At 60.8% G+C, this 19,257-nt stretch overlaps 1 protein-coding gene across 20 annotated transcripts; it reads left to right on the top strand.

Moving 5' to 3' along the window:
• Nucleotides 1–3,086: 3,086 nt before the first annotated feature.
• On the top strand, nt 3,087–19,016 carry CELF6 (CUGBP Elav-like family member 6; the record flags this gene model as incomplete). Of its 20 annotated transcripts, none has more annotated exons than XM_082321387.1 (12): nt 3,087–3,354; nt 6,376–6,458; nt 12,719–12,767; nt 14,300–14,428; nt 14,563–14,642; nt 15,115–15,258; nt 15,657–15,801; nt 15,886–16,035; nt 16,371–16,433; nt 17,353–17,433; nt 17,546–17,689; nt 18,889–19,016. In XM_082321387.1, the coding sequence occupies 12 exons, from the start codon at nt 3,087–3,089 to the stop codon at nt 19,014–19,016; spliced, it is 1,464 nt and encodes a 487-aa protein (XP_082177513.1). The 20 variants fall into 20 exon arrangements, with proteins under 20 accessions (XP_082177513.1, XP_082177517.1, XP_082177515.1 ...); XM_082321391.1 differs by having other exon boundaries at nt 3,210–3,354; nt 14,303–14,428; nt 15,660–15,801; nt 17,546–17,629; XM_082321389.1 differs by having other exon boundaries at nt 3,210–3,354; nt 14,303–14,428; nt 15,660–15,801; nt 17,332–17,433; nt 17,546–17,629.
• Between the last annotated feature and the right edge of the window lie 241 nt (nt 19,017–19,257).

Genomic DNA, 19,257 nt, shown 5'->3' with positions numbered 1-19,257 from the left:
CAAGTCTTGCATTTCTTTAGCCTCGTGTGAAGGGGGATACCCAAACACTGCTCCTCTGAAGTGATATGTCGTAAGCCAGGGGGGAAAGACTGTGAAGCCTAATCACCCCGGAGCAGGGAAGTTTAGCCAGATTTAGGGAAAGAGGGATATTTTTTCCCCTTGCTCAAGGTGGGAAGGGAAGGGCTGCCTGCCTGTGCCCTGTTTCCTGGGGGAAGATGCTCCTCTGCTTCCTCCAAGTCTGCGTGGGAAACTTGGGCCCCTTCTCTCTGTTGTTTTAGTTGCAAATACTGTTCTGGTCTTGTGTTTAAGCCTGAGTGGAGGGAGCCAGGATTGCTGATCTGCCCGCCTGTCAGTCCTGCCATGTTTATTTCTCTTAAATTGAGTGACCCAAAAGACCTAAATAATAATAGCTGCTTTCTTTTGCTGGGGTTTGATGTGCTGTCAAGTCCTAAAGAGCTCCGAAAGGCTGGTGTAATTAGTGCTCCTGCCTCACTACCAGACCTGGCATAAGCAAATGCTAATAGGAAGCTTCTCATCCCTGTGAGTTCATCTCCTTGTGCTCTGACCCCACTGATGCCACCCAGTGTCCCTGTGACATCTTTTGGGGTTGGCTTTGGGAAGCATTGCTCTATAGCACAAATGCCTCAGGTATTTGTGGAGCAGAAGCTTTACTTCCTGGTCCAGGCTGGTGGCCTCCAATGCTTTAGACCTGGATGTCCACTGCGTCTCTGCATGGCCACTTCTGCCTGGCTCTTCCTGCAGAAATGCCACGGGAAGGACAGCCGAGATACCATAGCTTGCTGATCACATGCAGCATTTCAGGCTCCCAGGGGGTGGCAGGCACAGAGGAAGAGGGGGTTATTATTGCCTTCCATTTTTAAAAGTTGTTTTCCCCCCTTTTTTTTTCCCAACACGGTGTAAATTGGTGCCTTTGCCAGGTGCTTTTGTTGCTGTGGGGACACCCGCTGTAGGTGGGGCTGGGGCCGAGGGGGCACCTAGCCTTGGAAAGGGTGCTCTGCTCCCAGGGAGGGTGCTCTGCTCCTGGAGAAGGTGCTCTGCCCTGGGGAGGGTGCTCTGCTCCCGGAAAGGGTGCTGTGCTCCCAGGGAGGGTGCTCTGCTCCTGGAAAAGGTGCTCTGCCCTGGGGAGGGTGCTCTGCTCCCGGGCCCCTGCTCTGTGCATGCTGAGGGCCTCTTCACCATCGCACCCCAGCTCCCTGCCCTCACCATGCCTGTCCCCCCAGCTTGCTGGGCTCGGTTTCACCCACTGCTGGGTGCGGGAGCCTGCAGGGCCTGGGATGCTCCAGCGCCCACGGGGCTGGCATGGGGGGACCCCCCAATCCAGCGCCTTCCACTAAAGCCTGGTATTTATGATCTGGGTTAAATATCACCCCACGGTCCTGCTTCCCAGGGGATCCGTATCAGCATCTCCCCAAAAACACCATCTCAGGGGAGGCTTGGCGATGTTTTCACCCTTGCAAAGGCGGGGATCCCCATCGGCGGGGAGGGAGCACCCCGCTTTTCCCCGCTGCGGTCTCGCCGCATGGCCCGTTCCTTCCAGAACATCTATTTTGGTCGTGTAAAACTTGCCGGGGAGCAGAGGAGAACAGGCAGCGTGTGAATCACTCGGGACCAACGGGTTTAAAAATAAACCCAGGCGGTGGTGAAGAACAGCCGCCGAGCCCCCGGATTTCGGCAGGATTACACTCCGCGCCTCCGAAACCCACCCGTGGGTGCCCACCCTGGGCAATGTCCATGTCCATTGGGTTTTATGGGGACAAACTTGCACATGTTTGCACGTTTGCATGCCCATGCACATACTTGCAGCCACGTGCACGTGCTTGCATGCATATGGGTGCTTGCAGACACGCGTACTCATGCACATGCTTGCACACAGATGCATATGGGTCCTTGTAAAAATATGCACCCATGCACATGCATGCACACACATGCATATGGGCGCTTGCAAACACGTGCACTCATGCACATGTGTGCACACACATGCATATGGGAGCTTGCAAACACATGCACTCATGCACATGCATGCACACATGTGCACTTGTACACACATGCGAATGCACGTGTGCGCACACACATGCTTGCATGCCATTGCACAGGCTGGCAACACAGGCATGCATCTGTATATGCTTGTGCACACTCTTGCATGTACTTGCACACGTGTGTGTGTCCTTGCACCTATGTGCACACACTTGCAGCACATGCTTGCACACACATGCACACACTTGCACACATGCTTGCATGCTCTTGCACACACCTCCCCACGCTCACACGTGCTTGCACACCCCCACACGCCTGGCAGCACGCCAGGGATGCTGGGCACCCCCAGCCCAGCTGCTGCTCTGGGATTAATTAATTAACGACCGCACCAGGTATTGAAGCTGTTCTGTCTAATTACAGATTTTTCAGGGTGGGTGCAGGAGGGGGCGCCCCCCCCATCTGGGGCAGCCCCGAGGGGTCCCTCGAGGTGAAAAACGCAACAAAGTGCCAAAATTGTCCTTTTTGAGCCTTTTCTGTGTCTTTAAATCCTCCTCTAAGGTGGCGGCCGGTGGGGAAGGGTGGGTTGTTAACTCTGAAACCTACTGAGGGCCACAGGGGTGAAGGGAGGAGGCTGCTCAGCCCGTTTGGCAGCCCTGCCTCGGGGTGACGGGGGTGACGGGGGGGTGATGAGCGTGGACGAGGGGTGACGGGGGGTGACGGGGGAGGTGAGGGGGGTGACGAGGGTGACGGGGATGGGGATGAAGGGGTTCGGGGTCAGCCCGGCAGTAGTGGGCGGAGCCGGGGTACCCAGCGCCCGCTGCCAGCCGCCCCTCCTGATTGGCCGCCGCTCCCTCATTATGCTAATACCTTGCGTCTCGCCGGGGCCGGCAGGCTGACGTCACCAGCCCGCTGGCGGCCGCGCGCGCGAGTGGGGAGTGGGGGGGGGGATGTTGTGAGCGGAGAGGCCCGGGCCGAGCCGAGCGGTTCCGAACGGTTCCGAACGGTTCCGAGCGGCGCCGAGCGGGGCGGGGCGGGGCGGGGCGGGGCGGCGGGCGCCTCCCGCAGCGGCGGCGGCGGCGGCGGAGCGGGCCATGGCCGCGGCGGGCAGCGGCGTGGCGGCGGCGGCGGCGGCGGCGGCGGAGGCGGGGGCGGCGTTCAGCACCGCGAACAGCGGCCGGGTGAACGGGCTGAGCCGCCCGCCCGGCGCCATCGCCATGAAGGATCACGACGCCATCAAGCTCTTCGTGGGGCAGATCCCGCGTAACCTGGAGGAGAGCGACCTCAAGCCGCTCTTCGAGGAGTTCGGCCGCATCTACGAGCTCACCGTCCTCAAGGATCGCTTCACCGGCATGCACAAAGGTACGGGGGGCTCCGCGCCTGCCGGCGGGGCGCAACCAGGCGGGGCGTCCTGAGGTGGGACGCCCTGAGGTGGGGGTACCCCTGAGGTGGGGGTACCCCTGAGGTGGGACGCCCTGAGGTGGGGCAGCCAGGTATGGGGCACCCCTGAGGTGAAGGCACCCCTGCGGTAGGAAACCCTGAGGTGGGATGCCATGAGGTAGCAGCCCAGTATGGGGCACCCCTGAGGTGAGGTACCCCTGAGGTGGGATGCCCTGAGGTGAAGGCACCCCACCCCTGAGGTGGGACACCCTGAGGTGAGGCACCCGAGTATGGAGCACCCCTGAGGTGAGGTACCCCTGAGGTGGGGCACTCCTCATCTGGAGGTACCCGTGAGATGGGGCACCCTGGTACGGGGCAGCTCTGAGGTGGGGGCACCCCTGAGGTGGGGGTAGACCTGAGATGGAGGTACCCCTGATGTAGGACACTCTGAGGTGTGGCAACTCTGAGGTGGGGCATGCAAATACGGGGCACCCCTGAGCTGAGAGACCCCTGAGGTGGAGGTAGCCTTGGTCTGGAGGTACCCATGAGGTGGGGTGCCCCATACACCCCTCACATGAAGGTACCCCTGAGTTGGGGGCAGCCTTGAGGTGGAGCACCCTGAGGTGGAGGTACACCTGATGTGAGCCACTCTGGTATGGGGTACCCCTGAGGTGGAGATACCCCAGTATGGTGTACCCCTGAGGTGGGGGCACCCCTCAGGTGGAGATATCCCAGTACGTGTCACCTGCCCCCAGTATGGGGCACCCCAATATGGGGGACTTCTGATGTGAAGGTACCCCTGAGGTGGAGGCACCCCAGTATGAGTCACCCTGGTATGGGTCACTCCAGTATGGGGCACCCCTGAGGTAGGGGTACCCCTGAGGTGAAGGTACCCCTGAGGTGGGGGCACCCGTCTAAGGTGGATGCACCCCTGGGTTGGGGACACCCACCTGAGGTGGGTGCACCCACCCGGGGTTAGGGGAGCTGCCATCCAGCTCGGAGGCATCCCTGGGGTCAGAGCACCCCAGGGCTGGGAGCACCCCAGCAATGTTTAGGGCACCCGCCTGGGTTGGTGGCACCTGTCTGGCATCGGAGCACCCATGTGAGGTTTGGGCACCCCTGGAGCTGGAGCACCCCTGGGATGGAGGCACCCAGCTGGGATACAGGCACCCACCACAGATGGGGGCACCCACCTGCCTGCCCCCTGCCTGTGCCGTGCCCTAGGCCTCTGTGACCTGGCAGGACCGGGATTGCTGACGGCCCGGCTGGCATCTTGGCACGGGGCGCAGAGCACCCAGCATCCCAAACAGTGGTGCACTGAGGGGCTCATGCGTGCACCACTAAGTTCTTTATGGAACCCCACCACCCATGAGCTGGGGGTCTGCAGTGCTGGAGTGGGTACCCTGGGTGTCTCCTGGATGGGTTCTTGCGCTCCTCTGTACGCTGCTGCTGAGCCCCTGTGCCGTGGGCAGCGCCCGCTTCACTGGGACTTTCTGGGAAGCCGAAACTTGACACTTGTGGATGCCACCACGTTTGTTCCCTTTGGCCATGGGGCGGCTGCCCGGACTCCTTCGTTCTCAGCACTGCGGCCTTCAAAATGTCTCCAGGTGCCTCTGAAGCTGCGTCGCATGCCCTGAACAATGGGATTCACACCTTGCTGGGCCCTCCAGCGCTTCCTCCAGCGCGGGCTTCAGCCACTGTGGCCCAGACATGAGATTTAATTGAGATGGACACTCCTCTAATTTAAATGGCATCTTTCCTCCTGGTGAGCCTCCGGAGCAGGATCACTCCCACTCCAGCCCTCCGAACTTCTCTGGAATGCCCAGGCACCATCCACATCGTAGCCTGCAGGGAAAAAAAAAGGGGGAAAAAAGAGCAGAGAGGAGGAAGCCAACTTGATTACAGATGGTAAACACTGGAAATGGCACCAGGACTGACGTGAGCCACTGCACTGACCTTCCCTTTCCACCCGCAGCGGGGCTGATATTTAACTGGGAGGATCTCTCCTTGCTCCCTGTGAGGGCAGATGTCCCCAATATCTTGTCCCCAACAAGGCAGGCAAGGGACCCCATCCCTCAGTGTCCCCCCGCCCTGCTGCCGCGCTCCCTCTCCTCCCAGGCACGCTGATTGTACTTATTAAGAGTTATTAATACTTAATCAGCTGGCGGATTTAATTGTGCCAATATTAAAAATGCATCAATGTCAATTTTATCCATTAAATATTTACTTTGTTGAAGGGAAACTGTTTTGCTGCTGTTTTAATATCACTTTCAGATGCTTTTGGATGTGACCTCAGCAAATCAGGGGGGAGCCCTTGGGGAGGGAGCAGCATGGTGGCGGCATGGGGACCTGGGATGCTCCCGCGGGAACAGGAGAGATGGAGGGGAGAGGACTGGACCTCGTCCCTGGGGCTCGCTAGTTGCCGCCAGCTCCGGGCGAGTGAGCGGCTCGGCAGCGTGAGTCAGCGTGGGAAAACCTCGCCCCAGGCGTATTGCCGATTCCCAAAGCGCTGTGATGTCGGAGGAGCCAGAGCGCCTTCACCACACGAGTCTCATACCAAGGAGGATGCTCGGGACCAGGAGAAGCGTGACGGCAAGCTGGGATGTGCGGCCTCGATGCCTGAAGATCTGCTTCCCGGAGGGCTTCAGCTGTGGCTTTCCCTGGAGCCTGGAGCCAGAGCGCTGCTGCCAGACTTGCTGCCTGCTCTTGCCTTGCTCCTTCCGTCATCCCACTGCTCCATCGCTTTTGTATCAACATCTCCCACCCCGTTTCGGGGCTAAGCTCTGGCCCTGCTGGTGACGGTGCCCCCCTGGGTGCCAGGGTGCTGGGGTCCTGGATGCCACGGTGCCAGGGTGCTGGATGTCAGGGTGCCAGGGTGCCAGGGTGCTGGGTTCCAGCTGAGACACCCCAGCGCTGTATTAACCGTGCTGTCGGCTCTCTGCGTGCCCAGGACTTTGCGGCAATGCCGGGACGGACACTGACCCCATCTCCCCATCTCTGCAGGCTGTGCCTTCCTCACCTACTGCGCCCGCGACTCGGCCCTGAAGGCGCAGAGCGCCCTGCACGAGCAGAAGACACTGCCGGGGGTAAGTGACACCTGGGGGTTGGGGTGAGCTGGCAGGGGGGGACGGTGACACCTGCCCAGGGCGTAGGCGCAGGAGCCACTCCAGTGGCCGCAAACCGAGGCATTGATTTTCCTGCCGCCCGCATGCTGTTGTGCTTTCTGTGGGCTCCGACCTCCCGAGCTTAACAAAGTGAAAATAAATATTTAATTATTCGCCTAAATAAAAATCAATAGGGCCGCCGGTTGGCTGGGGAAAGCACTGGGGCCCATGAATATCAATCCCTGCCTCGAGTGCGCGGAGCTGACGGAGGGGGACGAGGTTCGCGGGGACGTGGCTTCCTGAGCCACGCTGTCGCCAGTGGTGCTGTGCATCAGTAGGTTTAAGAGTTAACAGCCCACTTTGGCAGCCTCAAGGAGATGTGGGGTCAGGCCCTGCCTGTGAGGCATGGGCTTGCCTGTGTCCCCTTATCACACACACCCATGAGTGTACACGCATGTGTGCGAGGTGTACGGCTGCTGTAGCTGCTCACTTCTCACCCCACACCCCAGCACAGGGCGAGCACAGGCATGCGCGTGTAAGCACACGCTTGCATGTGGGCGTTTGGGCATGTGCCCCTGCGTGGGCACATGTCTGTGCACACCACTGTGTGCAAGTGTGCACACAGTGGTGCGTGGATGTGCATCCGCCGGGGCGCACAGCTGCGTCTGGGCAGACGTCTGTGTGCGCACACCCCTGTGCTTGTGCTCACACCTCCGTGTGCTCGCCCGTCTGTGCCTAGGCACGCCCTTCTATGCTTGTGCACACGCCCCTGTAGCTGTGCACACCCCTGTGTGCTTGTACATGCACCCCTATGCTTGTGCACACCTCCCTGTAGCTGTGCACAACACTTGGTGCTTGTGTTTACACCCATGTGCCTGCTCACACCTGTGTGCTTGTACACACACCCCTGTGCTCATGCACACTCCTCTGTGCTTCTGCACGTCTGTGTGTGCTCATACTCACACCCCTGTGCCTGTGCACACCTCTCTGTGCTTGTGCACACCTGTGTGTGCTTGTATACACACCCCCGTGTGCCTGTGCACACCCCTCTGTTCTTGTGCACAGCCCCTATAGCTGTGCACACCCCTCTCTGCTGTGCACATCCGTGTGCTTGCACACCCCCCCCGTACCTGTGCACACCCCACCGTGCTTGTGCACACCCCCCTCTGCTTGTGCACGCCTGTGTGTGCCTGTGCACACACCCCTGTACCTGTGCACACCCCGCCGTGCTTGTGCACACCCCCTATAGCTGCGCACACCCCTCTCTGCTTGTACACACACCCCTGTACCTGCGCACACCCCTACGGCTGTGCGCACCCCCTGTGCCTGTGCTCGCACCCCCGCGCCCCGCGCCCCCGCGTCCCCCCGCCCCGGCCAGGCCCCGCCCCCGGCGCGGCGCGGGGGCGTGTCCAGGCGGCGGAGGGGGCGTCTCCCCCTCGCAGCCCCGCCCCTCGGCTCGGCCCGGCCCGGCTCGGCCCGGCTCGGCGGGGCTGCGGCTGCCCCGCCCCCCGCCCCGCCTCTCGCGCGCCGCTGCGCGAGCCCAGCCGAGCCGAGCCGAATCGGGCCGGACCGAGCCGAGCCGCCTCGGGTGGAGCCGGGTCGGGCTGGCCCGAGCCGAGCCGAGCCGAGCCGAGCCGAGCCGGGCCGGGCCGGGCCGGGCCATGCAGCTGCCGCAGGTGCCGGCGCCCGGGCCGCGGCCGCCCGTATTGTGGGTGCCCGCCGGGTCCAAGATCCTCTGCATCGAGGTAGGGCCCCGCCTTTGTCTGCCGCCGGCTCGGCTCGGCTCGGCTCGGCTCGGCCCGGCCCGGCCCGGGAGCGTCTGCGTGCGCTGGGGCATCCGCACCCGCGGAGTGGGGGTGCTTCGGAGTGGGGGGTGCTTGCACCCAGGAAGGGGGGTGTCTGCACCCGGGGGGGTATTTGCACGCAGGGATGAGGGCGGTGATGGTGAGCGGGGTGTATCTGCTCCCAAGGATGGGGATGGGGTGTTGGCAGGGGGGTGTTGGTGAGGAGGGTGTATTTGCACGCAGAGATGGGGTGTGTGCATGCCTGGGTGGGTGAGATGGGTGTATCTGCTCCCAGGGTTGAGGGGGTATTGGTGAGCAGGATGTATCTGCACCCAGCGATGCTGTCTGCGAGTGTGGGTGTTGGTGAGGAGGGTGCATCTGCACCCAGGGATGGGGTGCATGTGTTGGCAGGGTGGTTGTTGGTGATGAGGGTGTATTTGCATGCAGGGATGGGGGTTGTGAGCGTGTGTGTGTTGATGAGGAGGGTGTATCTGCATCCAGGGATGGGGAGGGTGTTGGCAGGGGGGTGTTCGTGAGGAGGGTGTATCTGCACCCAGGAATGGTGTGTGGTGGTGGTGGTGAGCAGGCTGTATCTGCAGGCAGGGATGGAGTGTGTGTGCATGCCTGTGTTGGTGAGGAGGGTGTATCTGCACCCAGGAATGGGTTTGTGTGTTGGCTGGAGCGTGTAGTTTTCCACCCTGGGTTTGTGTGTGTGCATGTTGGTGCTCTTTGTGTGTGGTTGCAGGTGTACAAGGGGATGTGCTCGCGGGGGTGTTGCACTCGCAGATGGTGTGGGGGTGCACGTGCGTTGTGGGGATACAGTTTTGCCCCTGGGGTGTGCGCAAGTGGGTGTTGGTTGGGAATGGTTACACCCAGGGATGGTGGGTGTGCAAATGTGTCGGTGGCTGTGTGTGTCTGTGTGTGTGTGTGTAAGCAGGTGCTAAGGGTGTCTTTGCACCCAGCGATTGTGTGCATGATGGTGGGGTGTCGGTGTATGTGGGCCTGGGAGGTGGCAGTGGTGGGTGTGTAAGTGGATGCACGTGTGTGTGTGCGCACACTGGGTGTGAGCAGGGAGCAGAGAGTGCGCGTGTGCCTACAGGTGTTGCATGGGCTCCCACATTGTGGGTGCCCGGTGGGGGGGCTGGCCGGGTGTGCACAGGGCTCAGGTGTGCATGGGTGGTGGTAGGGATGGGGTGTGGGTGCTGCTGGGGGATAGCCGTGGCCGTCTAGGGGTGGTGGCCAGCACTTGGTGTCCATGTGTCCACAGAGGGCTGCCAGGGGTCCCACTGTGGGTCCCACTGCTGCAATGGGGAAAAATGAGGCAAGGGGTGTTGTGTCCCTGCCTGGCATGGATGGTGGTGCCAGCTGTGCACCCTGGGGTGTGTGCCCATGGTTGTGAGGGGTCCACAGCTGCGGGGAGGGTGCTGTGGGTGTTGTGCGGATGTGCGGCTGTGGGTGGGTGGGTGCTCATGAGGACTCTGGGCTTGGGGTGTGTGGGTGTAGGGAGTGTCGTGTGTGGGTGTACATGGGGCTGGGCTGGGGTAGGTGTGCGGCTGCACGTGGGTGTGCAGTCGTGCTAGGACAGATGTACGGTTGTGCGTGGATGCAAGCGTGCGTCTGTGTAGCTGTACGGTTGTGCAGGGGGATGCTGGGGCAAGCATGCAGCTGTGGGTGGGTGTGCACGGAGGATGCTGTGTGTGGGTCTGCGGTTGTGCATAGGGGTGTGCAGGAGCAGGAGTGCAGCTGTAGGGGATGCGTGGTTGTGCGTGGGGGTGTGCTAGGATGGTTGTGTGCCTGTGCGGTGGTGTGACTGTCCCCAGGCTGGCTGTGTCCCCTCGCTGTGAGTTCGCCCCCAGGGCTCTGGCAGGGTGTTACTGTAATGGGTGGCTGCTGGCACCCAAGCATCCGTCTCCCTGTGTACCAGGTGTTGGCTGCCTGGCGACCCCCAGGGTGACGTGGGCACCAGGCTCCCATGGGCACATGCTGCTCCAGCGTCACCCGGCGCCTCTGTCTTGGCTCATTCGGATGCATGGTGGCCCACCGGACCCTCCGGTTGGTGGGCATGAGGAGGAGAAGGAGGGTGACACCGAGGAAGGCGCAAGGGCCAGAGGTGACCCTGTCCCACGGGGCAGGTCCCGTGGCAGGGATTCACTGTGGGCTGGCTCTCCCCAGTGCCCAGGCTGTTGGGGCACTCCGAATTTGGATGGGGGACAGTGCCTGGTGGTTTAGCAACTGGTGATGACCCCCTTGGGCTGTAGCACACTGGGAGTTTGGCCATGGGGTGCTGTAGCTGGGACTCTGTGGGGAACCCACAGGTGATGGGACTAGTGGGTGCTGGGACACCCCAGACAGGGTCTCCCGTGATCCTGGGTACATCAGCGTGTCCTTGGGGTGTGTGAGGTTTGGGGGGAGATGGGTGGGAGTTGGGGATGGATGGGTGGGTGGATGATCGCGTGCTATGGGGGTGGAAAGGTGGGTGGTAGGGAGATGGGGGATGGATGGGCTGGTGTAAGGGTGCTACAGGGATGGGTGGGGATCGGGGGTGGATGGATGGGTGTTACAGGAATGGATGGGTGTTGGGGATATGTAAGGGTGCTATGGGGATAGATGAGTGTTATGGGCATGGGTGTTGGAGGATGGATGGGTGAATTGGTGGGTGAATCTTGGGGGAAGGTGGGTGGATGGGTGATTGTGTGGGTGTCAGGAGGAGGGGGAGATGACTGGGTGGTTGTTTGGGTGTCGGGGGATGGATGGAGGGCTGTTGAGCAGAGGTGGGTGGCTGGGTGACTGTGTGGGTGCAGGGCATGGTGCAGGGCTGCTGTGGGGACAGACAGACAGGTGGGCACTGGACAGCCGGGCACAGGGGGAGGTCTGGGTGGCCATGCTGTCCACCTGTGCCACAGGAGCTGGTACAGGGGGGCACTGAGCACCCTGAGGTGGGCACGGGGTGGTGCCAGGGGTGCCAAAACCCCCTTTCAGGGGTGTCCACAGACTGGGGCAGTTTTTTCCTGGCGTGGTGTGGCAGCCCTGGGGTAGGTTAGCCAGTCCCCGAGGTGTGACATTTATAAACATCATCTGCTCCTGGAGAATCAATACAGTTTAATAACCAGCGAGCAGAGACGGGAGACACATCAAAATGACACTCTGCGGCTCCGTAAATGTTATTCTAAATCATACTCGCCGGGTTTATTACATTAAGCATACAGCAGTGGGCACGGGAAATTTATTCCATCAAAGGCCATCGCGCTGGTAAATGGGACCAGTGGGTCGGTGGAAGGGGGGCAGCTCCCCCCAAAAATGGTGTTCCCTCCTCCTGGACATGGCAGGGATATGGGGGATGAGGGTCTCTGTGCTGTCACAGCCTCTGGGGTTTGCAGTGAGCTGGATCCTGCCCCAGTGCAGGGTTTGGGGTGGATGTTTGGGGGACCGGTGACACGATGGGTGACATAAGGGCAGCCGGGTGGCCGCGTGTCCCTCAGTGCCACCCCACAGCTCCTGGGGACCCAGTCCCCACCCTGGAGCATCCCTGGCTCTGCGCTGACATTTCTCCCTGCGTTTCCCTGGAGATGAGGCGGTTGCTGTGGAAACCTCCCTCCTCTTCTTCCTTAACCATCCTCTTCCTCTCCCCGGGCAGGGGGCTGGTGCTGCCCCCACCCAGCCCCTAAATTTGGGGACCCCCTCCAGGGGTGTGCAGGGGGAACCCCAGGGTGCAGGTACACACCCGCGTGGGTGCAACAGCAGCACGCGTGTGCGCGGCTGTCCCAGTTCGTGCTCGAGCTGTGTACGTGTGCGCACACATCCGCCCCGTCATGCGTGACATCCCGCCGTTGCCGTGACGACCCCATCGAGCACATGGCTCGGGCTCTGCAGCATCGCGGGGGAAGCATGCTTGTTGCCATGGAAACAGCCGTAATTGTAGCATTTTTCGGCTAAAAGAGGGGAAAAAGGAGGGGGAGAGAGGAGGAGAAATGGCTCCCTGGGGCAGCGGGCCAGGGACGTGTGTGCCGACCCAGCGTGTCCTGCTGCACACGCGTGTCATGCTTGTGGGTACACACGTTGGCGACTCACGGGAGGAGGCCAAAATTGGGTGAGAATCAGGAAAATGAGAGTGGTGGCAGTGCTGCCGGAGGGGCCGGGGCCGGCCGGGCGCTGCTGCCGCCTCTGCAGTCCTTTGCAGTCGAGGAAAGCAGGCAGGCGGCCAAGGCTGGCACTGGCGGCCCAGCAGGCGCCTGCGGCACCAGGTACCCATCCCCGGGGCCGTAGCATTGCCCTCCGCCTGCGGCACCCCTGGTTCGGCGTGGCCACAAACCCTGGCTCTGTTCTTGCAGGTCCCTCCCCTGCTCCCCGCCCTGGTCCCCTGCACCAGGCTGGGGCCAAATCCTGTTGTTCCCCACAAAAAGAGTTTGGAGGGGGGCACGGCATGGCCACTGACTGCCCGCTCCCACTTGTGTGTTGCAGATGAACCGCCCCATCCAGGTGAAGCCGGCCGACAGCGAGGGCCGAGGAGGTAGGTCCCCCCTTCCACACCTGCCCCATGTGGGCAGAAGGGTGCAGGGCCACCTGGGGGGGTGACACAGGACACGGTGGCATCAGGGGGGCTGCCGCGAAGAGGTTTGTTTGCAGAGAAACCCACAAAAGGAGCTGCCTTTGCCGGTGGTGTCCAAACCTGAGTGCAGAGCAAATGCAATCTCGGCTCTCCTTGCCCGTCCGGCTTGAGGGGAACATCCTGATGTCATGTCATGAATGTCCTGATGTCATGCCATGAATATCCTGATGTCATACCGTGAACATCCTGACATCATGCTGGGCAGAGTGCTAGCCAGCTGCTCCCTGACAGCCTCTTCATCTATCAAACAACGTAATTACCCACCCGGAGCTGTCTGTGGGGACCCAGGCAGAGTCGGGGTGCAGGAGTTTGCCACACATGGCCCGAGCCCCTCTCAAACAGAAACCACTGCCCCCTCCCAAATCCTCCGTGGGGGTTTGCAGCTCATGGGGCCATGGTGTTTCCAGGCTGAGTCAATAATTTGGGCAAAATTGCAGGAATTTGATCAAAACTCCCTGACATTCCTGGTGCCACAAGCAAGCTCAGGGCGCGTAGGCGTGCTCGGACACGCGGGCGGGATGCTCGCATGGGGCCGCCTGCCCTCAGTGGGATGGCCAGGGTATATATCCCCCTATTCAAAACATGTTATTAAACATGCCGCAAGCTGGTCCCAGCACATCCCGGAGGGACCCAGCAAATAAATTACCCACTTACCGAGCATAATTGGTGAAGGATTAAAAATCGATGGGCGAGCTCAGGCGCCCGGCTCTGGCCCCCTTGCCCAGGAGGCGATGCTTGGCCGCTGAGCCTGCTCCCCCCAGCCGCCTTGGCCAGGAGATGGTTTATGTTTAACTAGACAACACACGAGCCCTATTCCCTTAACTAATTTTTGCGGTACCTTAACGGACAGAGCATTAATCGTCTCCTGCCATTATTTATTTATTTCCCTGGCAACGCTCTTGACAGGGCACCTTATTTTCTTTGTCAAATGCCATTAGCGCGCGGCGGGAGCATGCGGCCGCGCAAGACAGATGCTGGTAATAATAATGAAATTCTCATTATTTACTCTCCCTTCTCTCGTGTTTGGGTTATTTATGTCCCCTGGGCACAGCCAGAGGCTGTGGGTTATTCTGTGAGTCAGTCGTATGAAGGCAATCGCCGCTGTTTTGCGGGCTCTCTTTGTTTCCCAGCCGCATCCCGCATCGGTGCCGTGGGAGCTGGCTCCTCCATCCCTGGGAAAAGCCCCAGCTCTGGTCCCAGCTTTGCCCCTAGGCAATTTCCCTGCAGGAGAGGTTTTCCCAAGCTGAGCGTTTTGTAGGATGGAGGTGATAAACCCTGTGTCTTCGTGGCTGGATTGGCATCGCTCCCTCCCCAGGCTCCAGCATCACCTTCACCTGGCTCTTGCCTCTCCATGTGCCATTTGCAAACCATGGATGAGGGGATGGGATGGTGAGTGGCATCCCACTCTCCAACAGGCTTGATTTTGTTTTTAGAAGACAGGAAGCTCTTTGTGGGCATGCTGGGGAAGCAGCAGAGTGAGGACGATGTCCGGCGCCTCTTCGAACCCTTCGGCCAGATTGAGGAGTGCACCATCCTCCGAGGGCCCGATGGAACCAGCAAAGGTGGGCCTTTGGGGAGTGGGATGAGCACCCCGTGGGCTGCTGGGACCCATGGAGGGTGGGAGCAGCTAGCCGGGCAGCACTGGCTCCCACAGCGGCTGAATCCGACCCCTCCCTTGTACCCTCTCTGCCCTTAGGTTGTGCCTTTGTGAAATACGGCAGCCACGCGGAGGCGCAGGCTGCCATCAACAGCCTGCACGGCAGCCAAACCATGCCGGTAAGTGCCAGGCTCCTGCCCTGCCCTGTTTGGCCCCATGCTGCCTGCATAATCCAATCATCGGCTAATTTGATCCTCTATCTAATTGGATCAAAATCCCATGGACCGGCAATTTGTTGGCTGGATCACCCCAAGGTTCATCCCTGCCTGGGCGCTGAGCCCAGGGGTGGGCACACGGGGCTAATTCCCTCTGCGCTGGAGAAAGGGGCTGTTTAATTAATGCCGAAGTTCAAAACTGTGAACAAGGAAGGGGAAAAAGGAAGCAGAGGTCAGGGAGCTGCCGCTGGGGAGAAAAGCTGGCTATAATTAAACCTTGCATCGATTGCTGGCTGCTGCTTCCAAGCCGGGCAGCATCCCTGGGGCTGAGGATGCTGCAGCCGCTGTGAGCCAGCGAGTCCCTCCCCAGAGCAGGGAGACATTTCAGGGGCATTGCTGGGGTCCCGCCATCAGCCCTATCTTCCCCCCGTCTCAGGGTGCCTCGTCCAGCCTGGTGGTGAAGTTTGCGGACACGGATAAGGAGAGGACCCTGCGGCGAATGCATCAGATGGCGGGGCAGCTGGGCATCTTCAACCCCATGACCATCCAGTTTGGCGCCTACGGGGCCTATACGCAAGCGGTAGGAGCTGGTGCTGGCCGGGACCTGGGGATTTTTGGGGAGCCCCACAGTGGGGGGGGAGGCGTGGTTTTGCCCGTGAAAGCCTGCGTGGGATTGTACCAGCGCCAGTGGGTGCGGATGCCCGTCAGGGTTGGTGTATCATCATTTAGGGGCACAACAGAGGGCTTCATCCCTCCAGGTGAGGGTGGCATGGCTGTAGGCCGCAGCGGTCCCATATATCACGGTTTTTAGCGTCACCTAGACCTCCTCCTGTCCCTGGGTCCAGCAGCGGGTGGCATTTATCCTTCTCAGCCCCCGTGTGCAGGTGCAAAGGGGGGATGCTAATTTATCCTCCCCTGCTTCCCCCTTCTCTCTGCCTCTCGCTCGCTTTCCCCTTTTCCCCCCTTTCTTTCCTTAAGATCATGCAGCAGCAGGCGGCCCTGATGGCGGCTGCGCAGGGGACCTGCCTGAACCCCATGGCTGCCATTGCCGCTGCCCAAATGCAGCAAATGGCCGCCTTCAACGTCAGTGGGCTGGTGGCCGCCCCTCTCACTCCCTCTTCAGGTACAACCCCCCTCCATTTACCCCCCACCCTGCTTGACATCCTCGGGGGGGGGGGATGCCGGCGCTGACACCTCCCTCCCACAGGTACGAGCACCCCCCCTGGCATCAGCACGGCGCCCGTGCCCAGCATTGCCACGCCGATTGGGGTGAATGGCTTCAGCCCGCTGCCGCCGCAGACCAACGGGCAGCCCACCTCAGAGACCATCTACACCAACGGCATCCACCCCTACCCAGGTAACTGTCCTCACAGCCTGGCGGGGGGGATCCGCCACGTTCCCCCAGGGCTGGGGATGCGTGCTCAGCTCACGCGGCAGGCTCCCGGGGGTGCTCCCCACCCCGGGAACATGCCAGATGAACCAGATATGCACCAATCCCCACTGAAATTCCTCCTCCCGTGGCATCGCCGCCTTTGTGAGCATGGCGATGCTCTCGGCTCCTGTGACATGGCAGGGAGCAGCTCTGCCCCTCCGTGGCAGTGCTTGGCCAAGAGCCCTCTCCCACAGGAGCTGCTCATCCCTGGGTTTCTCTTGCTTATTCTCTCTTCTTTCTCCCTTCTTTTCTCTTCCCAGCTCAAAGCCCCACGGTGGCAGATCCCCTCCAGCAAGCCTACGCAGGCATGCAGCACTATGCAGGTCTCAGACTTTGCTTTGCACTTCTTCCCTCTCTCCCCTCTTTGCTCCTCACCCTTATTTTTGTGGGGTGAATGTCACCTTGGGGTTGAACCACAGAACTGGGGCAGCGTGCTTGGGCATGGATTAATGTGACGGGCACGGATTAATGTGGTGAGCACGGGGTGCCGTACCCTGGCAGGAGCTCTGGAGCAGCGATGGGGGTGACAGTGATGCAGAGCGCCGTCCCCTCGTCCTCAGCAATGTGGATGCACTCCCAGCATGGCCCTCCGTGCATATTTTGGATGGAGGAAAGTGAGTTTTAATGCCCACTGGGCTGAGATAACTCCGTGGGGGAGAACTGGCGGCAGTACCCAGGAGAGGGAGTGAGGTTTGGGCGGTGATGGAGAGCGGGCTCCATGCTGGATCCTGCTGACATGCCCAACCTGCTTGTAGAGATGGCTGTGGAGGTACCAAGACATCAAAAATCCTTGGATGTTCATCGCGTGGCTGAATCCAATGGCTGGGGAGATGGGACGCAGAGAGAAGGGAGTCAAAGCATCCTGGGGAAATACATTGAGCCCGGCAGTTATTTAATTAGGAGCACTAACAGAGGTGTTCAGATTTTCAACAGAAAATGAAGTTTTGGACCCCCAATTGTTTTTTTTTTTCAACCAAAAGTGCTGGCATTCCTCAACCTTGAGGTCGTATTACTGCTGCCACCATCGTCCCACCTGGGAGAGCCATTCCTGCATCCTGGGCGTGCCAGGAGACTGGGACCATGCTGGCAGGGGTGGGAAGGGCAGAGCCAGCAGCCCTGGGGCAGGAGAGCCACTTCCATTGAGGGCAGCAGCAGGGGACATCCCTGTCCCCAGCCCTTCCCAGGGCTGTGGTGGGAGCAGGGTGGGTGCTGGGGTCTCAGCTCCACGTTTCTCTCTTCCAGCAGCGTATCCTACCGCCTACGCACCCATCAGCCAAGCCTTTCCCCAGCAAGCGCCCATCATCCCGCAGCAGCAGCGAGAAGGTGAGGGGTTGTGGGGGGCACCCCGCCACGGGGCCGGCGGCTCCTCGCTCCCCCCCCCAGGGTGACCCCCACCTCGCGGCTGACGTGTGGCTGTCCTTTGTGTGTCACCCAGGTCCCGAAGGCTGTAACCTGTTTATTTATCACCTGCCCCAGGAGTTCGGGGACGCGGAGCTCACGCAGATGTTCTTGCCTTTCGGCAATGTCATCTCTGCCAAAGTCTTTGTGGACCGTGCCACCAACCAGAGTAAATGCTTTGGTAAGTCCTGGTGTGCAGCTCTCCCTGCTGTCCCAGCTCGGGAGTTCAGCCCTCCTCAATGTCCCACCTCGGGGGTCCAGCTCTCCCCAGTGTCCCCAGCTCAGGCGTCTGGCTCTCCCCAACATCCCCAGCTTGGAGGTCCAGCTCTCCCTGACGTCCCAGCTCAGGGGTCAATCTCTCCCCGACGTTCCAGCTTGAGGGTCTGGCTCTCCCTGGTCCCCAGCTCAGGGGTCTGGCTCTCCCCAATGTCCCCTACTCGGTGGTCCGGCTCTCCCTGATGTCCCAGTTCAGGGGTCCGGCTCTCCCTGATGTCCCAGGTCAGGGATCCAGCTCGGGCAGCACCGACGGGTGACTGAAGCCGCATGGTGGCTGGAGCAACGCAGCTGTCCATCCCAGGGCCAAAGGGCAGTTTTCTGTCCTGCACCATGCCAGGACAGAAGGACATACCCTGCTGTTGTCCCCTCTTATGCTGTTCCCTGTGTCCTCAGCCCAGTGCACCTGCCTGCCAGGGAGGGCTGGTCACCACTTGCCACCTCCACATCTGCTCTGCTCATGCAGCTGAGTGCCACTGCTGCCACCAGCATGCTCTGCCCTGCAGACCTGTCACCACAGTGTCCCTGTAGCCTGTGTCACCTTGGTGGCCCCACAAATCCCATCACCCTGGTGTCCCCACAGACCCCGTCACCCTGGTATCTCCACAGACCTGCAGACCTTGATGTCCCTACAGATCTTGTCACCTTGGTGTCCCCATAGACCCTGTCACCCAGTGTCTCTGGAGGCCCCATCACCTTGGTGTCTTTGCAGACCCTGTCACCCAGCTGTCCCATGAGCCCACAGACCCCATCACTTTGGTGTCCCTGCAGTCCCCATCACTTTGGTAGACCCTGTCTCCCCAGTGTCCCTACAAATCCCATCCCCTTAGTGTCCCCAGAGACCATTCCAGTGTCCCTGTAGACCCTCTTACCCCAGTGTCCGCGCAGACCTTGGTGTCCCCAAAGATGCCATCAGCCCATCACCCAGTGCCCTGCAATCCAGGGCTGCGCCGTTACCCCACCATCCCCCTCTCCCAGCCCCCCAACCTGGGGCTCCACCTGAGGCTGTCCGCAGGAGCATCCCGTGGGATTTCCACGCCTTGGTTGAAGTAAAGCGGCAACCTGTGATGTTTATGGTGACAAACTCCTTTGTCATCTCGTCCCCAGGTTTTGTCAGTTTTGACAATCCGACGAGCGCTCAGGCAGCCATTCAGGCCATGAACGGCTTCCAGATCGGCATGAAGAGGCTAAAAGTCCAGCTAAAGCGGCCGAAAGATGCCAACAGACCCTACTGACCCCTGCTCACCCTGGCCCGGCAGAGAGGTAAGAAAGAGGGGGACGGGGAGGCCTGGCCCTGCTGCACCCCCCTGTGATGTCCAGGGTGGCCTGGCAGTGAGGCTTGGCTCACCTAAAGCATCGCAGCTCCTGTGTTTTCTCCCCAAAAAGTGTCCTCGAGTGTGTGCGGGGCTCCCTGCGCCCAGGACTGTCTGTGGGTGTGTTTCAGACTGGGATTTGGGTCCTTCCCTCCACCCCTCT

This window comes from Platalea leucorodia, assembly GCF_965183815.1.
Source record: "Platalea leucorodia genome assembly, chromosome: 9".
NCBI classification, from domain to species: Eukaryota; Metazoa; Chordata; class Aves; order Pelecaniformes; family Threskiornithidae; genus Platalea; species Platalea leucorodia.
The sequence above is the reverse complement of the archived record's forward strand: the minus strand, read 5'-3'. Positions and strand labels throughout refer to the sequence as shown.